A 21,790-nucleotide genomic window follows, 5' to 3' on the forward strand; every position below is an offset into this window, starting at 1 on the left:
CTCTTGTTCTTGTACACTTGACATACTGGACACATCAGAGAGAGTAACCTAAAAACAATAGCACAAAATTAGATCTAAACACATCAGAGAGAGTCATATCATTGTTTGTACTTTATGACTTTATGTCCAACAATAAAGATATTAACAACCACTTACTTGCATTGCCAAACATAGCATACAAAATTACAAATATACAATCATTGGAGAATGGAGAATTGAGATAAATGAAAATGTAAAGAAAGAACCAACTGTAATTGTGTCTGTAACACTGTATCCATGCTCTAATTAAAATAAAATATGCACAATCACATATTCACATTACATAAGCAAATCTCTAATTAAAACCACATAGTTTGAGCCTTTGAGGCTTTGAGCTAATAAAAACATCCATCCAAGATTCCTAATAAAACATAAGTAAATCCCTAATAAAACCACGAATGAAAGTAAAGTATGAAAGTAACGCTATTCAAGATTCTAAAACCATAGAAAATATTAAATTAAAACCAATCTTTAATCAAGATGTTATACCTGAAGATCTTTGAGAATTTACTGCACCTGGAGTGGAGGTCTTCCACACAATATTAAAAAGAAGGGAACTTCAATTGAAACCTTAACAGAGAAATTGAAGAAAGGAGTTACTGGACAATCTATTAAGAAATTAACCTCTAACAATTCAAATAGAATCAAAGTGATGGAGAAATTCAAATTACCTGAAGATTAATTTGCACCTGAAGGACTTCTACATTCAAAAAAAAATTAAATTCAAACCCTAACATCCAAAAAATTGAAAACAAAACAAAAAGAAATTAACTTTCGAAAACCATAACATTACCTGATGAGAATTGAAATCAAAAATAGGGTTTTGAAGAAAGGGGATTTTGAAGATACGAAGAGAAATAGGGTATGAGAAAAGGGGTTTATAGATATAGAATAGAATAGGGTTTTGAAAACATGTATTTACAGATATAAAAGAGAAATAGGGTTTTCCTTTACGGATTGGATTTTCCAGTTTCCCTCTTTCACTTTCAGTCTTTTTCCCACACCCACTGTCCCGCTTGCTTACACAGAGAATACTCAAGAGTCAAATGACTCAAATCCTTCAAGATCGAAGTAGTAGCAGACGGATAAGACGAAAGAACTTTGTCTGTGAACTGACAACTGAGGCTGTGATAGACACATTTTTGTGTCTAATTTTTCCTCAATGTCTGTATTGTTGGAACTCTATTTTTGTACTAATATTGTGTTTTTATGTTTGTTTAGGTGTTTTTGGAGAAAATACCCTTGTATAGAAAGAGTTGCTCAAAAAGTGATGATTTACACCCCAGGATAAAGTATTAAAGGCACCCCAGAAATGCACCGGAAACGTCCCAGAAATGTCTCGGAGGAACCCAGAAAAATTACTATTTCCACCCAAGAATTATTATTTCAGCCCAAATTGCTAAAGGGACACCCGTACAGGAATAGGGGGAGGTCATCTTCTTTATTTGAAAAATCAAAATTGGCGGGAAAAGCTTCCTTTCAACTGGCAGAATTTTCGATCCAATTTTGAAGGTGTTTTAGGGTGATTAAATGGCTGAAACTTGGTGAGATTGTTCCTAGGATATATATAAACCTATTGCAAGCGTTCTGGTCGATCGAATTTGGCTAGAATCGGCTAAACAAGTCATCATCAGAGAACATGGCAGTCACGGGTTTGAGAGGATTTTTGAGGGATTCAGACGTGTTATGATGATGCATGGAGGACTCTAGCACACTTTTGGACCGTTTAGAAGACAATTAAGGTGATTTTTCAGCTGCAGACACGTGATCAAACAAAACAGGGAAGAAAATATTTTTAGAATATTTTTCTTTAAACCGAATAATGAAGGATTATATGGAGTTATTGCGAGGGATTAAATGCTGTTGTTGGGTATAAATTAACTCCTTGGGTCGAGTAGAAGGGTTGTCGAGAGTTGGGAGGAGAGAAGGAACGTTGCAGAATCGAGAGCCATGATTTCTCTCTGCTGCTGCTGCTGCCATTGATGAAGATGAAGAACACGAAGAACAGACAGCCGAAGACCGTCGTTCTTAAACAGTGTCTAAGACGCACAACCGTGGGTCGTAATGTGGGTCGTAGTTCGTGGTGCAACAGCAGTTATCATTTATCGTTCTTCTTGTAACAGCTGAACAGCGCCTTTGCAACAGTTATTTCTGTTGCGATTTTTCTGTTCAATTGTTTTACACCTTTTCATCTTGTAAACCACTTTTTGAACAATAAATAATTATTTTGAGAGCATTTTTACTATGATGAGCTAAAACCCAACATTGGGACAATGGAGGAGGCGATTTTCGTCATTCTGGTAAATTTAATTTATTCTTTTTATGACTTTTGCATTGATTTAAAATTGAAAAATGATTTTGATTAATTAGTTATCATTTTATTTGATGCGGCATGCTTGCTTAAATGTTTGATGTCCCATGCTTACGATTTATAACTAATATTCTGAGAATCTATATTAGCAAAATAAGAGTCCTTACATTTTATGTGTTTGAGCGATAATTGTTAAGGATAAATAAAATGTACCATATGCATGAGAATTGGCCAAGTCCTTAGTCCCAGTAACTCTCTACCAATTTGTCAATATTTGTATATATATTTATTTTCTAAAAAAATTATCCTTCACAAGTCCGAGAGTTTGAACCTCATTACTACAACCACGAAAAAATCTTTAATCAAAATGGCGCCGCCGACGCGGACTTGTATATAGATTGATTTATTTTTTAAGTTTATTATTTATTTATTTTTAGAATTGTTTGTTCCTTTTTACGTTTCTTTTTGTCTTTATTTTGCAGGTTCAAAGTGAAACTAAGGACTTGGAGAGGAAAAAGCTTAAAGCGAAAAGCGAAAAGAGAAGAAAAAAAGGACAATTTTAGGATTTAATTTTTAATTTTTAATTTTTTTAGAGTGTGTGAGGAAAACTGTAATTTTTTTTTTATTTATTTTGGACTTTAGACTTTAAACAATTGGACTTTATTTTTTTTAACCCTACGGAAGGGTATTATTATTAAAAAAAAAAAAAAAAAAATTATATAAACTGTGTGCAGGGAAGGACGACGATTACTATATCGTCTCGGCCCCTCGGGTTCGCACACGGCATAGGAGTCGTGGCCCGAGTCGACGACAACGGTTCATCGCCCGTCTTGTACGGGAGGTAAGTCCAATCAAAACACCCGCGAATCTCCTGCAAGCGGGTTACTGTCTTCCTTAAGGTGATAATTGTTTGAGGACGAACCGGACTGTCTTTATTTTCCTAGTAAAGGGAAAGGCCTGGCCTAAACAAGATAAGGGTTCGGATTTCATCACCGTTCCCTTCTTGCCCGCCTTAGGAAAACGAAACCTAACGCGAACCCAAGCTTAAAATTTGGAATAGAACGAGACCGATAGGGTAACGAGCTTAATAGGAAACTCGTTCGAAAAATATTGGTTGTTCTTTAAGCACACTCCAAAGTTCATGATGGTTTCTGTGAGTTGAATGCGTGACTGCGCCGCCTTGTGATAGCGGTGAGGCCTTGGGTATCAAAGATCCACTGAGCTTCCCTCGCCTCAATTCAGCTTACTTTGACTCGGATTGATTCCAGAGGGGTTTGCTCAAATTGCAACGAATTCCCTTTCGAAAGATAGAAGCTGGTCTAGAAACAATCTAAGTGGAGACATCATGCTTTTTGTTTGCTAGAAATCTTTAGGTTTGCTTTGGTGGAGTCGAGTCGGCCTTGTTTGTGATTGTATAGAATCCCTCTGTAGTTTATATTTCTTCGGTGATGAATCCTTTTGAGGAGACGCCACCTGCGATGACGTTGCGAGAATATATGTCTAGAAATTCTCGTTATCAAGAGATGTCTTCGGAAATCACTCTTGCTGAATATATGCGTGGGCAGTGATATATGGATACTCCAACTTTTATTGAGGAATCACCTCTAACGATCTATGAGAAATATTATAAACATAGACCATGTAGTTTGGAACAAAGATTGAGAATTATTAGATGTCAAAAATTATATTATGATGATGAAGATAGTGCTGATGAAGAATCGGAAATGTGTGGGAATCGTGATCAGGAATTTGTTACCCAGTTGAGCCTTATAATGATTATATTATTTCTGGTTCATATCCTAATAATTCTAAAAATTATTCACCTATTCAAAAGGACGAGGATTTGACTAGAGATACCCCCATTTCAGACGATGTAGTATGTCCTGTTTACGAAACCAAGAAAGGTTTAGAGGAACCGGTTTATCCTGAGAATACTATTTAGAATCATACGATTTAGAAACAATAGTCTTAGATGAACTCGTAGAGATGAGTGAGGATGCACCGCAAGATTACAACTTAGAAGAATCAATGGCCCATTTTCAAGAATCTGATGACCTACAAATTAGGGAAGTTGTGATTAGTCTATCTAGAAACACTGAAAACTCTAAGTTTGGGGGTGAGTATCATCCTCCATGTGCTTTAACTCTTAGTAAGGTCCCTCACTCGGGACTTGACATCAACCATCTTACAAGATTATCTTCATACTCGTTTTCCAGAACCTAATGATATCCAACAAGAGTCTCAACTGTTAGAAACCCATCCTCTGGTTGATGTGGTTAACCCAGGCAATAATACCAAGATTGATTTTGTTTTCCCACCAAATAGTTTTCTTCCAAATGTGGGAACATATAGATTTCAAATGTGTCGAATATTAAGTTGTGAGACTAAACCTAAATGCCTTAGAAAATTAGAATCGACACATTTGCTTAAGAATGACCACTACTCTCACTGTGGTCAATTATGTAAGTCAAACCTGATTGACTTAGAGGATCCTCAGTTATTTAGGTTATTATTATTTTGTGATTCTAAGTTCTTATTTGAGTTTTTCCAGACTCTAGGACCTAGTAATTTGGATCCAATTTATGAGGAAATGCATCCAAGGAAAATATTTTATTTAGACCCTTTCATAGAACCTGAACCTGAACCACAATTAGATATAAATATCTTAATCAGGAAACTAGGTAAGGGCACGCTAGTCTTGTTCACTTTCTTGGTTTACTGCAATTTCCTTTGGTCAGTTCTATTTGGTTTTAAAGACCCACAGTTATTCCGGCTACTGTTATACGATCCGAGTTGACTGATCCTTTCCTAAGTCTGGCTGAAGACTATAAACTTAGAACTTATTGGGAGGTATCCCATGCTCATGCAACAAGGTAATATCTTTCCTTAACTCTTCCGCTTCAAATGGTAACAGTTTCTCCTTGTTCATGCTTTTAGTTTCATCTTTAGAACTTTGAGGACAATGTTAGATTTAAGTTTGGAGGTATGGGAGAAACTTTTTAGTTGCAATAAATAAACTCCAGAGCCTAGAAATTTACGCCTATTAAGGATAGCACTAACCAATCTAAGTGGATGGAAACATTTTTGTTTTAGGAGTTGAGGAACCATTCTGACTAGATGGAAACATCTATAGAGTCTATTCATAAAAGCACAGAGCTCAGGTGTTAGAAATAACATGATAGTTTCGCCATATCTCGTCGAGTCATTTTCACTTTCTATTTTTAGTTTTCTTTTATTTCAAGTGATTTGGTGGGGCACACGATTCAAGTTGTTACCACTGCTAGGGTGAATTAGAGTGACTGAGATTACTAAAAAAAAAGAAGACTGGACCAATTAGACCAATCGGAATAAGTATTAACACTTGGATAGCAATATGCGTGTGTTCTCCATGTTTCCGTCGCCTAAGCAAGCGTGGAATGCAGGACCGGTGGGAACTATCGTGTAATCTGCTGACAAGAAGCATGCGCTTGGATCAAAAATATATATTCATGCCGTTAAAAAAAAAATGGTTATTGTTATGTGTAGTCAACTGCTGGTTCCCTTGTATTTGCCAGTTTGTTGATCTAGATTTAATTTATTGACCACTGGTTCCCTTGTATATGTCAGTTGTGTTGATATTAGTCAGACCGGTATCTCAGTCCATTAGGATAGGTTCATTCTGGCAGTGGCCTTCAGACAGATATGGGAAACATCGTTCACTTTTCAACCATCTACTTTTTTCTTTTTCCATCTTCTTAATCTTTTCATGTGATTAGTCTGACTCCGAGTATGATGTCCATCGTGAAACTATCTTAGTAGAGCTCTGTCACTTATATGAATTTTAGTATGCTTGAGTGAAAACTCGTGTACAGTAATTGGAATTTCGCATCAGGGTACTTCCTCCTATAATTAATAAGTATGCCACCCAAGGAGGTTCTTTAGTGCTTTCCAAGATTTTGCGTAGATAGTTAGGGTCTGGAGTATTGGTTTTTGTGGGTACACCTCTGATAAACCCCCCGAGATTAACTCGGTCACTTTTCAAGAATAAATTTGCTCGAGGACTAGCAAATAATAAGTTTGGGGGTATTTGATAGACACATTTTTGTGTCTAATTTGTCTTCAATGTATGTATTGTTGGAACCCTATTTTTGTACTAATATTGTGTTTTTATGTTTGTTTAGGTGTTTTTGGAGAAAATACCCTTGTATGGAAAGAGTTGCTCAAAAAGTGATGATTTACACCCCAGGATAAAGTATTAAAGGCACCCCAGAAATGCACCGGAAACGTCCCAGAAATGTCCCGGAGGAACCCAGAAAAATTACTGTTTCCACCCAAGAATTACTATTTCAGCCCAAATTGCTAAAGGGACACCCGTACAGGAATAGGGGGAGGTCATCTTCTTTATTTGAAAAATCAAAATTGGCGGGAAAAGCTTCCTTTCAACTGGCAGAATTTTCGATCAAATTTTGAAGGTGTTTTAGGGTGATTAAATGGCTGAAACTTTGTGATATTATTCCTAGGATATATATAAACCTATTGCAAGCGTTCTGGTCGATCGAAATTGGCTAGAATCGGCTAAACAAGTCATCATCAGAGAACAGGGCAGTCACGGGTTTGAGAGGATTTTTGAGGGATTCGGACGTGTTATGATGATGCATGGAGGACTCTAGCACACTTTTGGACCGTTTAGAAGACAATTAAGGTGATTTTTCAGCTGCAGACACGTGATCAAACAAAACAGGGAATAAAATATTTTTAGAATATTTTTCTTTAAACCGAATAATGAAGGATTATATGGAGTTATTGCGAGGGATTAAATGCTGCTGTTGGGTATAAATTAATTCCTTGGGTCGAGTAGAAGGGCTGTCGAGAGTTGGGAGGAGAGAAGGAACGCTGCAGAATCGAGAGCCATGATTTCTCTCTGCTGCTACTGCTGCCATTGATGAAGATGAAGAACACGAAGAACAGACAGCCGAAGACCGTCGTTCTTAAACAGTTTCTAAGACGCACAACGGAGGGTCGTAATGTGGGTCGTAGTTCGTGGCACAACAGCAGTTATCATTTATCATTCTCCTTGTAACAGCTGAACAGCGCCTTTGCAACAGTTATTTCTGTTGCGATTTTTCTGTTCAATTGTTTTACACCTTTTCATCATTTGTAAACCACTTTTTGAGCAATAAATAATTATTTTGAGAGCATTTTTACTATGATGAGCTAAAACCCAACACCGAGACAACGGAGGAGGCCAAACTTCATACTTGGGGTAACTTCATTAATTCTTTTATTTACTTTTTGCATCAATTTTAATTGAATTAAGATTTTAAATTAATTACTTGTGATTTCATTTGATGGAGTATGCTTAGTCCTAGGGATTTTTGATATGCCATGCTTAAGAAATACAAGTAATATTTTATAAAATCTATCTTGGCAATAAACTAGAGTTAATATTTGTTTTGTTTTGAACTATAATCGCCTAGAATTAAATTCTGAACCACTTGAAAATGAAAAATGGCCGAATCTTTAGTCCCAGTACCTCTCTCCCATTGTGACAAATATTGTTTATGTATTTTTATTTTTAAATCTTTACAAGTCCGAGCAACGAACTTTAACTACCACTTTCAAGACTACAACAGGCTGCCGCTGGGAAGTGCGGACGGAGAAGAAAAGACGAAGTAAGTAGGGTTTTTTTGTTTTTATACCATGGCTGCATGGCAGATTGGCAGGAGAGGAGACACGTATAGACCATTAGTGACACCCGGCAAAAACGAAATGCGGGTTAACGGGTTAACCCGTGATTGTACGGGCCGGGCCGGGCCGGGTTAACCCGTTTTTTGACGGGTCACCATTCCTACAATCCTAACCCGGCTTGTTTAGAAACCAGTCGATCCGGGTTCGGGTTTTCACGGTCCGGGCACGGATTAACCCGCGGGTTTCAACTTGTTTACCAGCTCTAACCATGTTACAAGAACAAAGGACCCACCAAACTGTTAAACTGTTTACGGAAAATATTATTTTACATGACAATGGACAACCTTTAGGTTATTCTCATTTTACCAGCTTCATCGGTGTAATTGTTCGAGAAATCAAGAATTATTTTGGGACTAATTATTTTGTTCTCCATCTTTTTTCCGACTCTACCATCACACTATAAGTATTGACCTTTTTAGTCTCCAACCCCAATCCCCATAAAAGAATTAGGCACATTACAATCTTGCCCCTATAGACTAAGAACTAGATGTATCCATGACCATCAGTATGTACGGGATGTCGGGATCGTTCAGTTCTTTACCCTTTCCCAAAGCTTAATAAGGAAAACCATTGATGCCATTATAGCATATATATATATGCTATAACACCGACTACAAAATGCCAACATGGGCATTTATTGAAAGACAAGGAGCAGCTAGCTAGCTTTCCTATTTGTGGAACCTTAAAGTATATTTGTGCCATGTTTAACTTTATTTGCAATAGTTCATAGAAGCAGAGACACAATGAAGGTAAAAAAAACTATTATGGGCAACGGGGACAAATTTTTAATGATAGGGAAGATTAAAAATTTAGATCATCAAGAATATTTTAGGCCGCCAAGAAAAATCGGAGTCCCCCGGCAAAAAATGTGTACCTAATACCGATAATTCAAGATTACAATATGGATTATGTGCAAACCAAAATTTGGGTGACAGAGCAAAATTTGGATCATGATATAATTTTAAATATCGATAATGTACTATCTCCATATCCAAAAGATAGGCATGTTTGTGTGAAAATTTTTAGTTTTCGATCACGTTGTAGACTTTATAGTCTGAATTTGGTCCTAAGAAAGAATTTATTCACGGTGATTTCTTAAATCACATGTAAGTTCCAAGTCAGCAAATGCATTTTGATCCACAATGCAGGTAATAATTTACCCGGTAAATTTTAAACCACGAGATAAGGGTTTCGAGTTCACTTTTTGTAATCCTAAATAAACATTAAGTTACCAAACGGACATTTACCTTGTTTGTTTTTTTCCTAATTCATCTGAGTCGTCTGAATCTGACTCGTTTGGATTTGACTGATATTACCTGACTCATCTGAATTTGATCGATCTGATACAATAATATATGAGTCAGTGGCTTGGTACCACGAGTCAGGAACATTTTATTTGCTCACTCAAACGAGTCTGAATCAGGAGTTACGCTTGAGTCAAATTTGACTCAAAATAAAAAACAAAAAATCTGACATTTATCCATGTCAAAAATAATCTATTTTTTGCCGGACTCAAAAATCACCCTGACGACCAAAAAAAAGACCAAAAATGTATAAATAGAAAATTACCCTCACATGGAAAATTACCCTCATGATTGTATTGACTAATGAGTTAATGATACAAAAGAAAGTGATTTAGGCCCTTATATCTTTCAGGTGAACTATGTACAGCCAGGGATACAAAGTTAGCTAGCTAGTAAGACATATTTTAACATGTATAAACCGAAAAGATCAATATAAGTAAAAAAAAAAAAAAATGCACGTGTGCCCAGTAATTAGTAGAGATAAAAAGTGCTTGATAAAAAATAGAAAAACCAAAGAATTCTTGATCGGTGTCAAGAGATACGATGCTGTATGATGAACCATGACTGACAGTGACCACCATGAAGTTCCACCAAAAAATACGTATGCCAGTCTTGGAAAGTTGGCACGGAGGGGGAGCAGGTAAGACACCACATAAGAAGGGGAAGAGGGATTAGTAAGGTGGTGGTAATGACAAAAAAAAGTGACTAGTGAGCTGTGAGTGCTTTTTTTTTTGTTTTGTTTTAATAATTGACGAGTGTTTTATAACGTGTTTGGATATCCGAAGAAGTCAGAAGCAAAATTATTTTGTTAACGTATTTGGATATACATTCGGAAGTCAAAAAGCAAGAAGTCGGTTTTGATGTGGATATTCTGAACGACTCCTATAAGGAAACAAATCATCTTTTTTGTGAAGCAAAATGTCTGGATTTCTGACTTCTGCTTTTCCAGAAGCAGAAGTCGGTAGCACATCAGAAGTAATTTTTTGAGTTCTAAAAACTAAAAAGTCAGAAATCAATTTGGCTGTCAAATTTCAAAACGACTTTTAAAAATCGAAAAGTTAACTTTTTGTGAAGTAAAATAGTTTTGCTTATGATTTCTGCTTCTGACTTCGAATTCTGAAAAATCAGAAATCAGAAGCAGATTTGTATTCAAACACTCTATAACGATTTTTGTGTTTGTAAAAGTCATTAAGAAAAATTTTACCAAATTAACTTCTAACTTATCGACTTTCACAAATCGAAAAACAAATTCTAACTTATCAACTTCTAAGTGTGCATCAAGTTCCGACCATCCGTAGACTTGAATTAACCGAGGCAGAGGCAAAAGCTAGTCAACTTCAATTCATTCGTGTCTCATAAGTCATAACATGGGGAAAGCAAATTTAGATCTGACGGTGATGTGGTGCTTAGCTGCTTGTATAGATAAGCGGCCAATACTTTTTCTGGGAAAACCTATTTCTATTTTGAATAATGATTTGAGAAATTGAGAGAGGAAAAGAGAGAAAGAGAGCCAGAGAGAGAAGAAGAAGTACAAATGAGAGAGATTAAGATTAATCTGAGTGTAATAATGGCATCATCATCATCTCCTCCATGGCTCCATCTCTGCTTAGGGATTAGTAGAAATGAAATCAACTCGGTTTAAGAAGTTATTGTGGGAGCAAATCATAAAATTGATCCTTGAACTCCCTCCATCATCATCTTATACTTCTCAAGAGGACTTAGAGGAGGATGCATGTTCATTCGAATACTTGGAAGAGTTGTTGATAAATCGTATTCCATCATCATCATCATCACCATTGCTTATTGCTACTCCTAAGGTATAAGTTAGTTTCTTCTTTCTTCTTTCAAGTTTTTGGTTCTTATCAAATTTTGTGTGTATAGATGTTGTTATGATGATAGTACTCATTTACATTGTTCTTGTGGATGCTCAATCTTACAGTTTAATTCAACAGTGTTGCTTAATTTTTACCATAATCTTAGTGATACACAACCCTTCATCCTCTGCATATATCCTTCACCATATTGTCACCTTGGAGAGACCAAGTATTGCAAATGATTTTATTGGCCTTATAGAATGGGGATGATATGGACTCTCCTTCCCTCTCTTTATCTATTGTTGGTGGATGTACTAGGTGTGTCAATTTGTATTAATGTTTATCAATTTTTGAATGTGGATCTAAACCCTATATATACTTGTTCTCCTATATGTGTTGTGCGTACAGATGCGATAGAGGATCAAAAGGATGCATGAGAACATGACTAGAGAAATCAAAACCACTGGTGATGGTTAGAAGCAGCAACAACACCTGCACAAAAAGAAGAGGGACAGGCAGGACGACATGAAAATGGTGTTCAAACTTCAACCAAGAGAAGGCCTTAAAGTACTACTTACGTACTCGAGGAGAAGTAGAAGAGGCAGCAGAGATATGAGGAGTTGGCAGGCAGCAAGTTAAGGAAAGAGGCTACAGAGGAAAACATTGACATACTATGACAACAAGTCGCAGAACAAGAATGAGCTCAAGCAGGAAATTCATGGAACTCTGGTGAGATGCCCAATACCATTACTGAAGATAACAATGCTAAAGATGGATTTGATGCCATCCAACACCAATCCCATCAGACTAACTCTGATTTTGGTAATCATCAAACTCAAAACTTTCTTATAGTAGTGTACCTGTATAATTTGACTTCTGGCTACTTACAAATCAGATTGGACAGGTGTCTCGATCAATAAATTGAGCCTAGTCGCGTATCAACTGCGCGTCCGCTGATTCTGCATTGAATATAAGTCATGGTACTGAAGACCTCGTATGTTTTTCTTTTCACGGAGATCATGAGACCAACAAAGAGAAAAGCATGAGACCTCCAATCATTGATTATGCCGGGTGAGCAGGATTGTGCTGATGTCTATTTTTTTGAAGCAGCTGATTTGTTGAAATGTGTTACCATTGTTTATCCAGTAGATCAAAGGCCTAAACAAGAAATTGATATAGGCATATTTTGTAGGAACTGGTTGACACACCACCGAGATCCACCTATTCAGTATCTGGATACTAGTTGTGACAGAGATATGGAGAAGATTTACGATTCAGAAGTTTATATATAAGTTCAGAATCTGGTTTAGACATTCAATAAGAGCACGGCTGTAGGACTCAAAAACCCCATGGACATGATGCAGATGCCTATGGAGGTGTTCACCTATGAGATAAACTGGACGGTGGTTTCCAAGGTGTTCACCTATTCGAGTCATGTATGTTCTCTTTACTCTACAAGTGTTGCTCCAAACAGCAAGAATTGGTTGTTTCTTCTTCCTCTTCCTCCTTTTTCAAGTTAATTACTGCATGAAAGACTTGCATTAATTTGTCCAGGAATGATTCTTCAGATATAATTTGTGGCCCTTAAAACTCAGTACGTTCAGGCTGTGTGAGCTTGATCCTCAGTTATACGCTGTTCTTTTTCAAACTTGGTCTAAAGTTGCATATAACTACTGTATTTCTTTTTTGTTGGTCTTCTTCCCAGATTTGGAGATTTACTTTTTTTTTTAAAATTACAGCATGATTTGCATGAGGCAATGAGACATTGAATGATTAAAGAAGTTATGAAGCTTCTTGAGAAGGAAATGCCAGTGTGGTTGGTCAGGTCGTCGACAACATCAAAAAACAAAACCGTCCATCCCAAATGCTGGAGCTGCTTGAACTCTCAATTCTATGCTGAAACAATTGTCTGAACTCTATGGAGGACGCTCTCATACTAGTAAAAATATTTGAGACAGGTAAAATTGTTTCCTTCTTATCCTTTTTCAATCGTCTGATTGTTTATTGTTCATTCAATCAATGTCGTTTTGTCTATTTGGAGAGAACTGCGGTCTGAAAGGGGTTTCTTCATTTCTTCTATTTGCATCTTACTTGAATCTGTTGTTCGTCTCTAGAGCATTCGTTTTATCCTTTTCTGAAACTGGATTTGCAGCATTTCCTGTATCTGTCGAGCGTGGAAGGTATGCCTACAGACAACAACTTGCGTCAGGAAGATTCAGTCTGGCACAGAGCACTGATCGTGTTGGAGGTGTGATTAAAAGGAATAGGTGCTACAGTTATCCAGTGCTTGACTTTGAGACGCTTCATGAAGCAAACTGGTTAGGGAGTGTGATTCCGCGGAATACAGAGAAGTTGCCTTCTTAAGAGGTTGATTGGGTTTTATCCGACAAGGTGAGTCTCCTACCCAGATGGTGTTCCTTCACCTCATGCACTTTCTCTGTTTAGTTTTTTACGATCCATAATGAAACTTGATTAGCCTTTGTTTTTTTGTCTCGTCTGCATCCATTCCTGTAGTTAAATGCAAATTTCTCCATTTCTTTCTGTTTTCTAGTATTTTTAATACTTGAGAGTATCTGATGACATTTTACATACCTGGCTTCTGGTCAGCGTCTCCTTTTAATTTTCATTCTTTTGATTCCGGTACAACAGTTGCTCCCTTGGCTTCGATTAGCTCCTAACTTGTGCACTCAACCGAATCCACATTTTTGGGCTGGCCGAGCGAAGCGAGGGAGGACCTTTAATGTGATTTCAGTTTTTTCTTCTTGCAATTTCAGTTTTGTTAGTAGAAATTAGAAACTGCCTTCTTTTCTTTGACTTGGAGACACTAATACAAGACTCTGAATGCACATGACTCTTGCTACTTAGGACTGAGCACGCTTGTTATGCACTCAACCGAATCCACATTTTTGGGCTGGCCGAGCGAAGCGACGGAGGACCTTTATATAACCATTTTTTTGTAAAATTTATAAGTGATCAATTGACACAAAAAGATTGGAAATGGTTAGGGCCGAAAAATCAAAAATGTCTCTCTCTTCTTGTGTATCCTATATTTTCAGGGTATAATTGGAAATAAAACTTTAATATAACATATCTAAAAATCCGTGTCTTGGAATTTTATAAATTTTATCTCGTTGGAAAGGTTATAAAAAACTGTACGCAACAAGTACAAACAACAATATCAAATTTAGAGTTTTTATGAAAAATTAGGAGGTATTTTTCATTTTAGACACAATTTTAGAAAAAAAAATTAAATATATATCCATTATACAAACCACCACAAAGGATACATAATACTTTATGTAGCAAAAATTTGAGTTATGCATCAACTAATTTTCCGTTGCAACTAATAAAACGATGTACTCCCTCCGTTTCAAGAAAAATGATACTTTCATTTTATGCACAATTCTCGAAAATTCAAACCACCACAAAGGATGCATAACACATCATGCAATCATATTTTGGTTTATGGATCGACTAATTTTCCGTTTCAAAAAAAGTGATATTTTCACATCCCGTTTCAGGAAAGGTGATACTTTCGCTCCGTTTCGGGAAAAGTGATATTTTCGCTCCGTTTCGGAAAATTGATACTTTCGCTCCGTTTCGGAAAAAGTGATACTTTCGCCCGTTTCGGAAAAAGTGATATTTTCGCCGAAACGGGGAGAAAGTATCACTTTTCCGAAACGGGCAAAAGTATCACTTTTTTTGAAACAGGACGAAAGTAGTCGCAATCAAACCCCATCTTCAGATTCTTCTTCGGTCGGCCTCCCACCATGGCAACGGTCGTACTAGTTACTATAACCTGCAGATTCTATTGAACAGTATCCATTGTTGCTTAATTTTCATTTTTCTAGAACCATGTAGGAAAACATCAAATGCCATGTATTAAATTTTTCGAAATTTTCACCAGTTTTATTTTACTTTTTATTTCAGTAATCCTAAATTCCAAATCAGAAAATGTTGTCCAGCTATGATTCCAAAATCAAACAAATACTTCAACCCACTATAACATCGTTGACTGCTAAGATATAAGCCTGTCTCCATACTGTGAGATTTCCACTCTTTCTTCGGCTGACTTCTCTCTGTCAATCGCAGCAAAGGGATGAAGTCCTGGTACAGACACAGATGAAGTACATGAGTAAAACTATACTTTGAAATGGCCAAGCTGGATACAGATTCAGCACTAGGACACAAATGAACCTCCTGCAAGCACATACCTTACGTCTTATAAAAGAACAATAGGTTGGAAGAAAAGATAAACTGCAAAAGGAAAACATAAAAGCCATTCAGAAGTAAAGGCAATACCTGTCTCCCTGCTAACTGGAATCCAAAGGTAAGTTTTATCCGCAAATTTAGCACACAAACTACAGATTTTTCAACAACATGAGTATCTGCTTCTCCAGGCCTTGCAAAATCCATAATCTCACAGAAAATCCATGGTCCCAATCTCTTCCTGACAGCGAAGTCCAGAAGCCAGCAATGCAAAATGTCATCAAATACTTCCCAGTATTACATATAACAGCAAACAGAATGAAATAGGGAAATTTGCACTAAAATACAGGTACGGGTGCAGACAAGGAAAGAAAAAACAAAGTGCTATAGTTTCATTATGGCTCGTATAAAACTAAGCAAAGTAAGTAAACGCCGCAAAGGAACACCATCTGGGAAAGAGTCTCACCTTGTCAGGGGCAGCCCAATCAACCTCATATTCCTCGGAATCGCATCCAGAACCGGTCTATATGGAAAACTGTAGCACATGTTCCTTTAATCACACCTTCAACATCACTAATCTCCTCAAAGTTCCAGACTGGATCTTGCTGACAACTCAAAGTTGTCGTCAGAGGGCATATAATTAAATACCTCCCTTCCACGCCAGACAACTCACTGTCTGCGTTAGCACTGGATATGGATTCAGGAAATTCTGCTGCAAATCCAGTTTAGAAGAAGGAGAAAATGAATGCTTTAGAGATAGATAACATATTTGAGTACGAGGAAAATATAACAACTGAAGAAACCCATTTGAGAACACAGTTCTCTCCAAACAGACAACCCACATCGCTGAAAGAGGATAAGAAGGAAACAAAGTTCAAGGAAATGTAATGCCATGGTCGTATATACCTGTCTCTAATATTGTTACTAGTATGAGAAGCATCCTCCATAGGACTCGGACAACCACTCTAGTATAAACATTCATGAGGGTTCAGTTCAAGCAGCTCCAGAATTTGGGATGGAAAGTTTTGTTTCTGATGCTGTTGACGACCTGATGAACCACACCGGTCTTTTCCTCCTTAAGAAGCTCCATAAGGGTATTAACAATTAGGGATGGAGACAAGTGATAATCCATCTTTCCATGGACCATGACACAGGTTTGAAGAAGAAGAAAAGAAGGGTACAATCCTTGAGGTGAAATACGACTATAGACCAAAGGATACGAATATCTGAGAATGACAGTAGACAAAGAGACAAAAGATGTCTAACTAAACCTATAACCTAATATTTCTATTAGAGCTAAAGAAAAGAAACACTAGACATGGAGCTGTGTGAGATATATTTAAAATTGATATGTAAAGGACATAATCGTGCTGCAATCATCTGAAACATTCATAAAGTGGGACACTCACAATATTAACTGCAAAACGTCGATAAAAAAACAACACCTATATTAACTGCGACTTTTTTTTTGACTTAAAAAGGTTAGATTTTATTGAGAAAAAGAAAAATGCACTTGCAGTGCTACAAAGAGGCAACAGCCAGAACTAAGAGAAAGAAAAAGCACTTACGGTGCTACCAGGATAAGCCAACCAGTTCTCCAAGACAGCAAACAAAAGAAAATCTACTACTATAAACTAGTATTTCTTCTTGGAAGGGGTAGAAAGTCTTTTCCGAAGCCCAACTTCTCATTGTTTGACACTCCATCCCAAGACAATTTAGCTGCTTCCTTGTCTGATTTCGAAGGTTTGAATCTTTCTACAATGTCATTACAAATGGTCCTTGCTTCGATGTTCTTCTTTCCATAAGAAGCACCCAATAAGTTAGTGACTTGCAATAGTTTTCCCTTATGATGTTCATTACAAAATCCTCCTACCATATAGGTTGCATCTATCACTGCCCATAATATCACCATGCTTTCAAATTCTAGTCATTAATCATGCTTTAGCAAGAATGTTACACCTATATGATATTCCTCCACTAATCATGCCTCCACTACACAAGAAAGTTCCTCCGCAGCACTCTCCCATACAGAACAACTTCTCTATCTATAAGCCATTCCGATACCTTTGTCTAACAAAACCTATAACTTAGTATTTCAGACTTGAATCTATATAAACTTATTCATTTAGAGCTAAAAGGAAAGGAAACACTAGACTTGGGAGCTATTTATGATATATAAAACTGAAATGTAAAGGATAATATCATACTGCAATCACCTGGAACATTCATAACATGCTGCATTCAGTTCCAACACCCTATACTGACAGATAAGAGGTTCTTGACTACAGTTGGATTGTCTTTTCCCAACTAAAAAGATAACGATCAGGCGAGATTGGAAACCTTAAGTACTTTTCTGTGTTGAGATTGTAATAAAAAACACTGTCTGTACACTCAGGTTGTATGAAGATTTGATTCGTCCCGGTAAGAGCTACAACAGAAGGATCTCGTCTTACATTCCAGTCATAAGGTATGTATATGTACACATGTTTCCACTCAATGTTACCGCTTGCATCCTCATGCATTTCCCATAGAGCACTTTCATAACCCCATACACGGTCTAATACAGCTATGCGTCCATGAAATTCCATCAATTCAATAGGTTGGAAAGGTTTGTAGTCATCCTCAGGATCCTCTCCAGTGTAGAATTCAGGGATTGGAATGACTCTAAAACTTTCAGTTCCAAAATCAAATCCCATTATTACTTCACCTTTGCTGGTATACCGAAATCGCCAATATAAATTACCATTTACATAAACAGGTTTAGCCAACTCCTCCCTCCCAATTCCTACGCTATAGGGTGGGACTGCATCGATTCTTCTCCATGTATTTTCTCCAACAGTCAATACTTCAACAATTTGATCTTCAGCTCCTACTTGTTGATCAGAAGATAAAGGCAGACCGTACTTATCAGTAGGATACTTTTTCAGTTTGCTACTTGATATGCAAATGACTTTATGTTGATTGCTCACAGGATCAAATCCAAGTTCAATGCAGTCAACTCCGCGTCTATTCTCTTCACCCTGATTCAATTTCACAGTAGTCTGAATCCAAGGTAATTTCTCACCGGTGCTAGGATTATATATGAGAAATTCCTCCATGTTAGATATGGAAAGACATAGCAAACCATTAACAGCTTGTTTAGGCAAATCATAGGAATAAAAAGGACCACGATCTAATACCAATCTGTGCATATTTTGTAACCCTAAATCAGGTGAACCACTTGTGAATATAATTGTTTGGTGATCATCTTCTGGTGATTTCATAGTTAACAGTAGTCTATGATTATGAGTTTCAAATCCAGATTCATGTAAATAATTTCTCAAGATTGACCATCTCACCTGTAGGTCTCTCCGCTGCTGCTCCTCGTTTTTTTGGTTCCACGATTCATGGCTGGATTCCACCCAAGCCCTCCACCTTGGATCTACGTCGTCTTTAATCTTTCCATTCCACAACTCTGCAATCGATGTACCCCAGATTTCTTTTTTTTTACCATCTCCTCCTACTCTAATTTTTCCATCTCCTCTAAGGTAAGGAGTATGAGAACGAATTCCTGGGTAATTAGGTAGAAGATTCGTTTGCAGTGTAGGAGAAATCGTCCACAACAATGGTTTCGCCGCCTCCATTTCTCTCTTCTCTCAGTCTCCCTGTCGTTTAATTTTACCCTAAGGGTGTATATCTCAATTTCGTTAAAGTTGGACAGTAAAAAAAACATGGGCCCTGGTAGGATGTACCGGTTTACTGGGAGGGTACGATTTTCATATATACAACTAGACTTTTACCCGTGTTATGTTAGTATTTTTTTTCTTTTAACTTGGTGGACCCGTGGCTTCGCCGTGCCCTGTGGCAATGAAGTTATGATTGGGGAATATTGGTTGGTCCTTTTTTAGGTAATCCCAAGTCTTTTTGGTCTTCTTGGAAATCTGTTTGATCCATAATTATTTGAAAATATCGAATGGAACAAGATACCCTTCCGTAGTTATTTCGTTCCCGTAATTTCTTGAGTTCGTCCTTTCTAATGAACTTTAAACTTCCTACTTATTTTCTTGTAGGAGTTCATTCTGTTTAATAAACTGTCAAGTTTTGGTAATGCTTTTGTAGATTTGAGTTCATTCTTAAAATGAAAATACAACAAAATTTTCACTATTAAGAACAAAAAAAAAAAACAGAGTTCATTCACCAAATCAAAGTTCATTATTATGAACAAAAAACAGAGTTCATTCGTCAAATTGAACACCCATAATAATAAACAAAAAATTAGAGTTCATTCTTTCAAATGAACACCCAATCAAAGTCTAATATTATGAACAAAAATCAGAGTTCATTCGTCAAAATGAACACCTATCAAACAAACTAATTCAAACCTAGATTAGAGTTCATTATTTAAGATGAAGACGCAAAAAAACAGAGTTCATTCAAGATCTAAAACATAGAGTTCATTCTTTATCATGAACATACAAAAAAATAGAGTTCATCTCACGAAACTTTCATCGTCTTTAACAACATCAACAACAAAATGGAGGAAGAAAGAATACATCATCTCCGTCATCTTCATCATCTTCAACAGCAGCAACAACAAAGAAATCAAAGAAGAAAAAATACAAAATCTTTGTTCGTCGTCATCATAGTCATAGTCTTGATTAACATAATTAAACGCAGCAGTAGAGAAAGAAAATAAAAGAACCCTATAAAATACAAATATCTGTAATTATCTCCGACGAACATCATATTCACCGTCTTCATCATTTTCAACAAACATCGTCTTCATCGTTTTCAAATCTCTGTAAAACAAAACCCTAGAAAAACAAATCTAGTGTAGCAGCAGAAAAAAAATGGGAGAGTAAATCTGAAAAATAGAGAGTATAGAGAAAATAAATCTTAAATGTGATTCTCTTCTCTCTTAATAATGAGCCCCAAATAAAAGGATATTTCTACCACCACCAATTAAAAATTACATATCCTGATGTCATCTCGCGTTCCTATGACCAAACAACAATATAAATTTTAAAAAATGACCAAACAAACATTTAACTCAGTTAACTGGACCAAACTAACTTTATTATATTATTCCGATGACTAATTGGTATTTCCTACTTTATAACTCGCGGATCATGGATTCACAATCCACTTCCTTGAAACACTTGGATACATCCGCCCCGTGACTCCTAAACTTTAGCGCGTCAGTGGAGGAGGACAAATTCATTGATCGATTAAATTGGATCTTAGGTCGGTATTGACGGGGCTCGAACCCGCAGCTTCCGCGTTGACAGGGCGGTGCTCTGACCAATTAAAATACAATCCCAGGATGGGTCTTTCTCTCTTTCATAGCCGTTAGTCTCTCTGCTCATGCCATTGAGCTCCCATTGAGTCCCACAGCCCCGACAATGCATTTATGCTTTGGTGTGCGTGGAAAAAACGGCGATGCATTTATGATTTAGCTCCTCGCACCGTCGCGATGCATTTATAATTTGATGTGTGTGGGGCTTCTCCCCGCCATGTGACGCTGTATTTTTGATTCGGTGTGACAGGTGAATATATCATATATGTGGAGAAAATATAAGAAATATTTCACGGATTTTATTTATTTATTCCTTTTATTTTCGTAAAAAATATGAGTGAAAAGTTGTGGTTTTTTTTCTTCGTATAAATTTCTAAGGAAAAAAATGAAAAACTCATCAAAAATTATCAAATGAAGCTTATAATTGAACATGAGAATTGCAACTCAAAGTTTTCTTGAGATTGAAGTCTTGTTGTCGAGGAGAAGAATGAGACACTTAAAAAGGAGCGATACAACCATAAGTCCATGACTATCAGGAGGGGTCCGATGAGTCATTTTTCTTGAGTGTGTTCCTCGAGTCAACTAATGCCATGGTGAGGTTACCTTTACCACAAGTGATTAACAATGATGATTATAGGTGCAGAATCATTTAAGCTCCATAGGTAGATTAGATTGTGCCCGTGACTTCAATGAGAATAAATTCAATCTGTCCATTCAAAATATATTAGAACAAATTGATGATAATATCATTATACAATGTTATTTTTAATGAGGGTTTACAAAAACAATATTGAACACAAAATTGGTTGGAGAAACAATATTTCTCTAAGAAGCATTGGTTGGTTTCAGGGGCTCTTAGAGAAAGAATTTGATAAATCTTCAGTTCACAAAACTGACTTTGATGTTAAAAACGTGAGTGTTGATGGTACAGGAGAGAATCGTGATCCGCACTTGAATTTGAAATTTTCTTTCCTAGAAGAAATCGATGTGAAAGATTCTTATTCTGATGTATATAGGTCATGGAGAATAGAGGTGGAGGAGAGTGTTGTATATCTACAACAATTAACAGACAGAGATGGATAGAATGGTGACGAATCACCTCTTGAATCAG

At 36.7% G+C, this 21,790-nt stretch overlaps 1 protein-coding gene and 1 long non-coding RNA gene across 3 annotated transcripts; one reads left to right on the forward strand and one right to left on the reverse strand.

Annotated features, from left to right (window-relative positions):
* The first annotated feature begins 11,623 nt into the window (after positions 1–11,623).
* Positions 11,624–13,576, forward strand: LOC113309201. Its single transcript, XR_003340444.1, has 5 exons — positions 11,624–12,017; positions 12,100–12,266; positions 12,388–12,631; positions 12,935–13,153; positions 13,348–13,576. It is a non-coding gene; the product is annotated as an uncharacterized LOC113309201 (long non-coding RNA).
* Positions 13,577–15,078: 1,502 nt separating this feature from the next.
* On the reverse strand, positions 15,079–19,043 carry LOC113310803 (putative F-box protein At1g31000). 2 transcript variants are annotated; one of them, XR_003341397.1, is made up of 4 exons: positions 17,621–19,043; positions 15,871–16,116; positions 15,498–15,645; positions 15,079–15,302 (listed from the first exon to the last, which is right to left on the reverse strand). XR_003341397.1 is itself a non-coding variant. In XM_026559592.1 (1 exon), the coding sequence occupies exon 1, from the start codon at positions 19,025–19,027 to the stop codon at positions 17,687–17,689; it is 1,341 nt and encodes a 446-aa protein (XP_026415377.1). In that variant the 5' UTR covers positions 19,028–19,043; the 3' UTR covers positions 16,866–17,686. The 2 variants fall into 2 exon arrangements, 1 of the variants encoding a protein (XP_026415377.1); XM_026559592.1 differs by lacking the exons at positions 15,079–15,302; positions 15,498–15,645; positions 15,871–16,116 and having other exon boundaries at positions 16,866–19,043.
* Positions 19,044–21,790: the final 2,747 nt, after the last annotated feature.

Source organism: Papaver somniferum, chromosome 9 (genome assembly GCF_003573695.1).
Source record: "Papaver somniferum cultivar HN1 chromosome 9, ASM357369v1, whole genome shotgun sequence".
Taxonomy (NCBI): domain Eukaryota; kingdom Viridiplantae; phylum Streptophyta; class Magnoliopsida; order Ranunculales; family Papaveraceae; genus Papaver; species Papaver somniferum.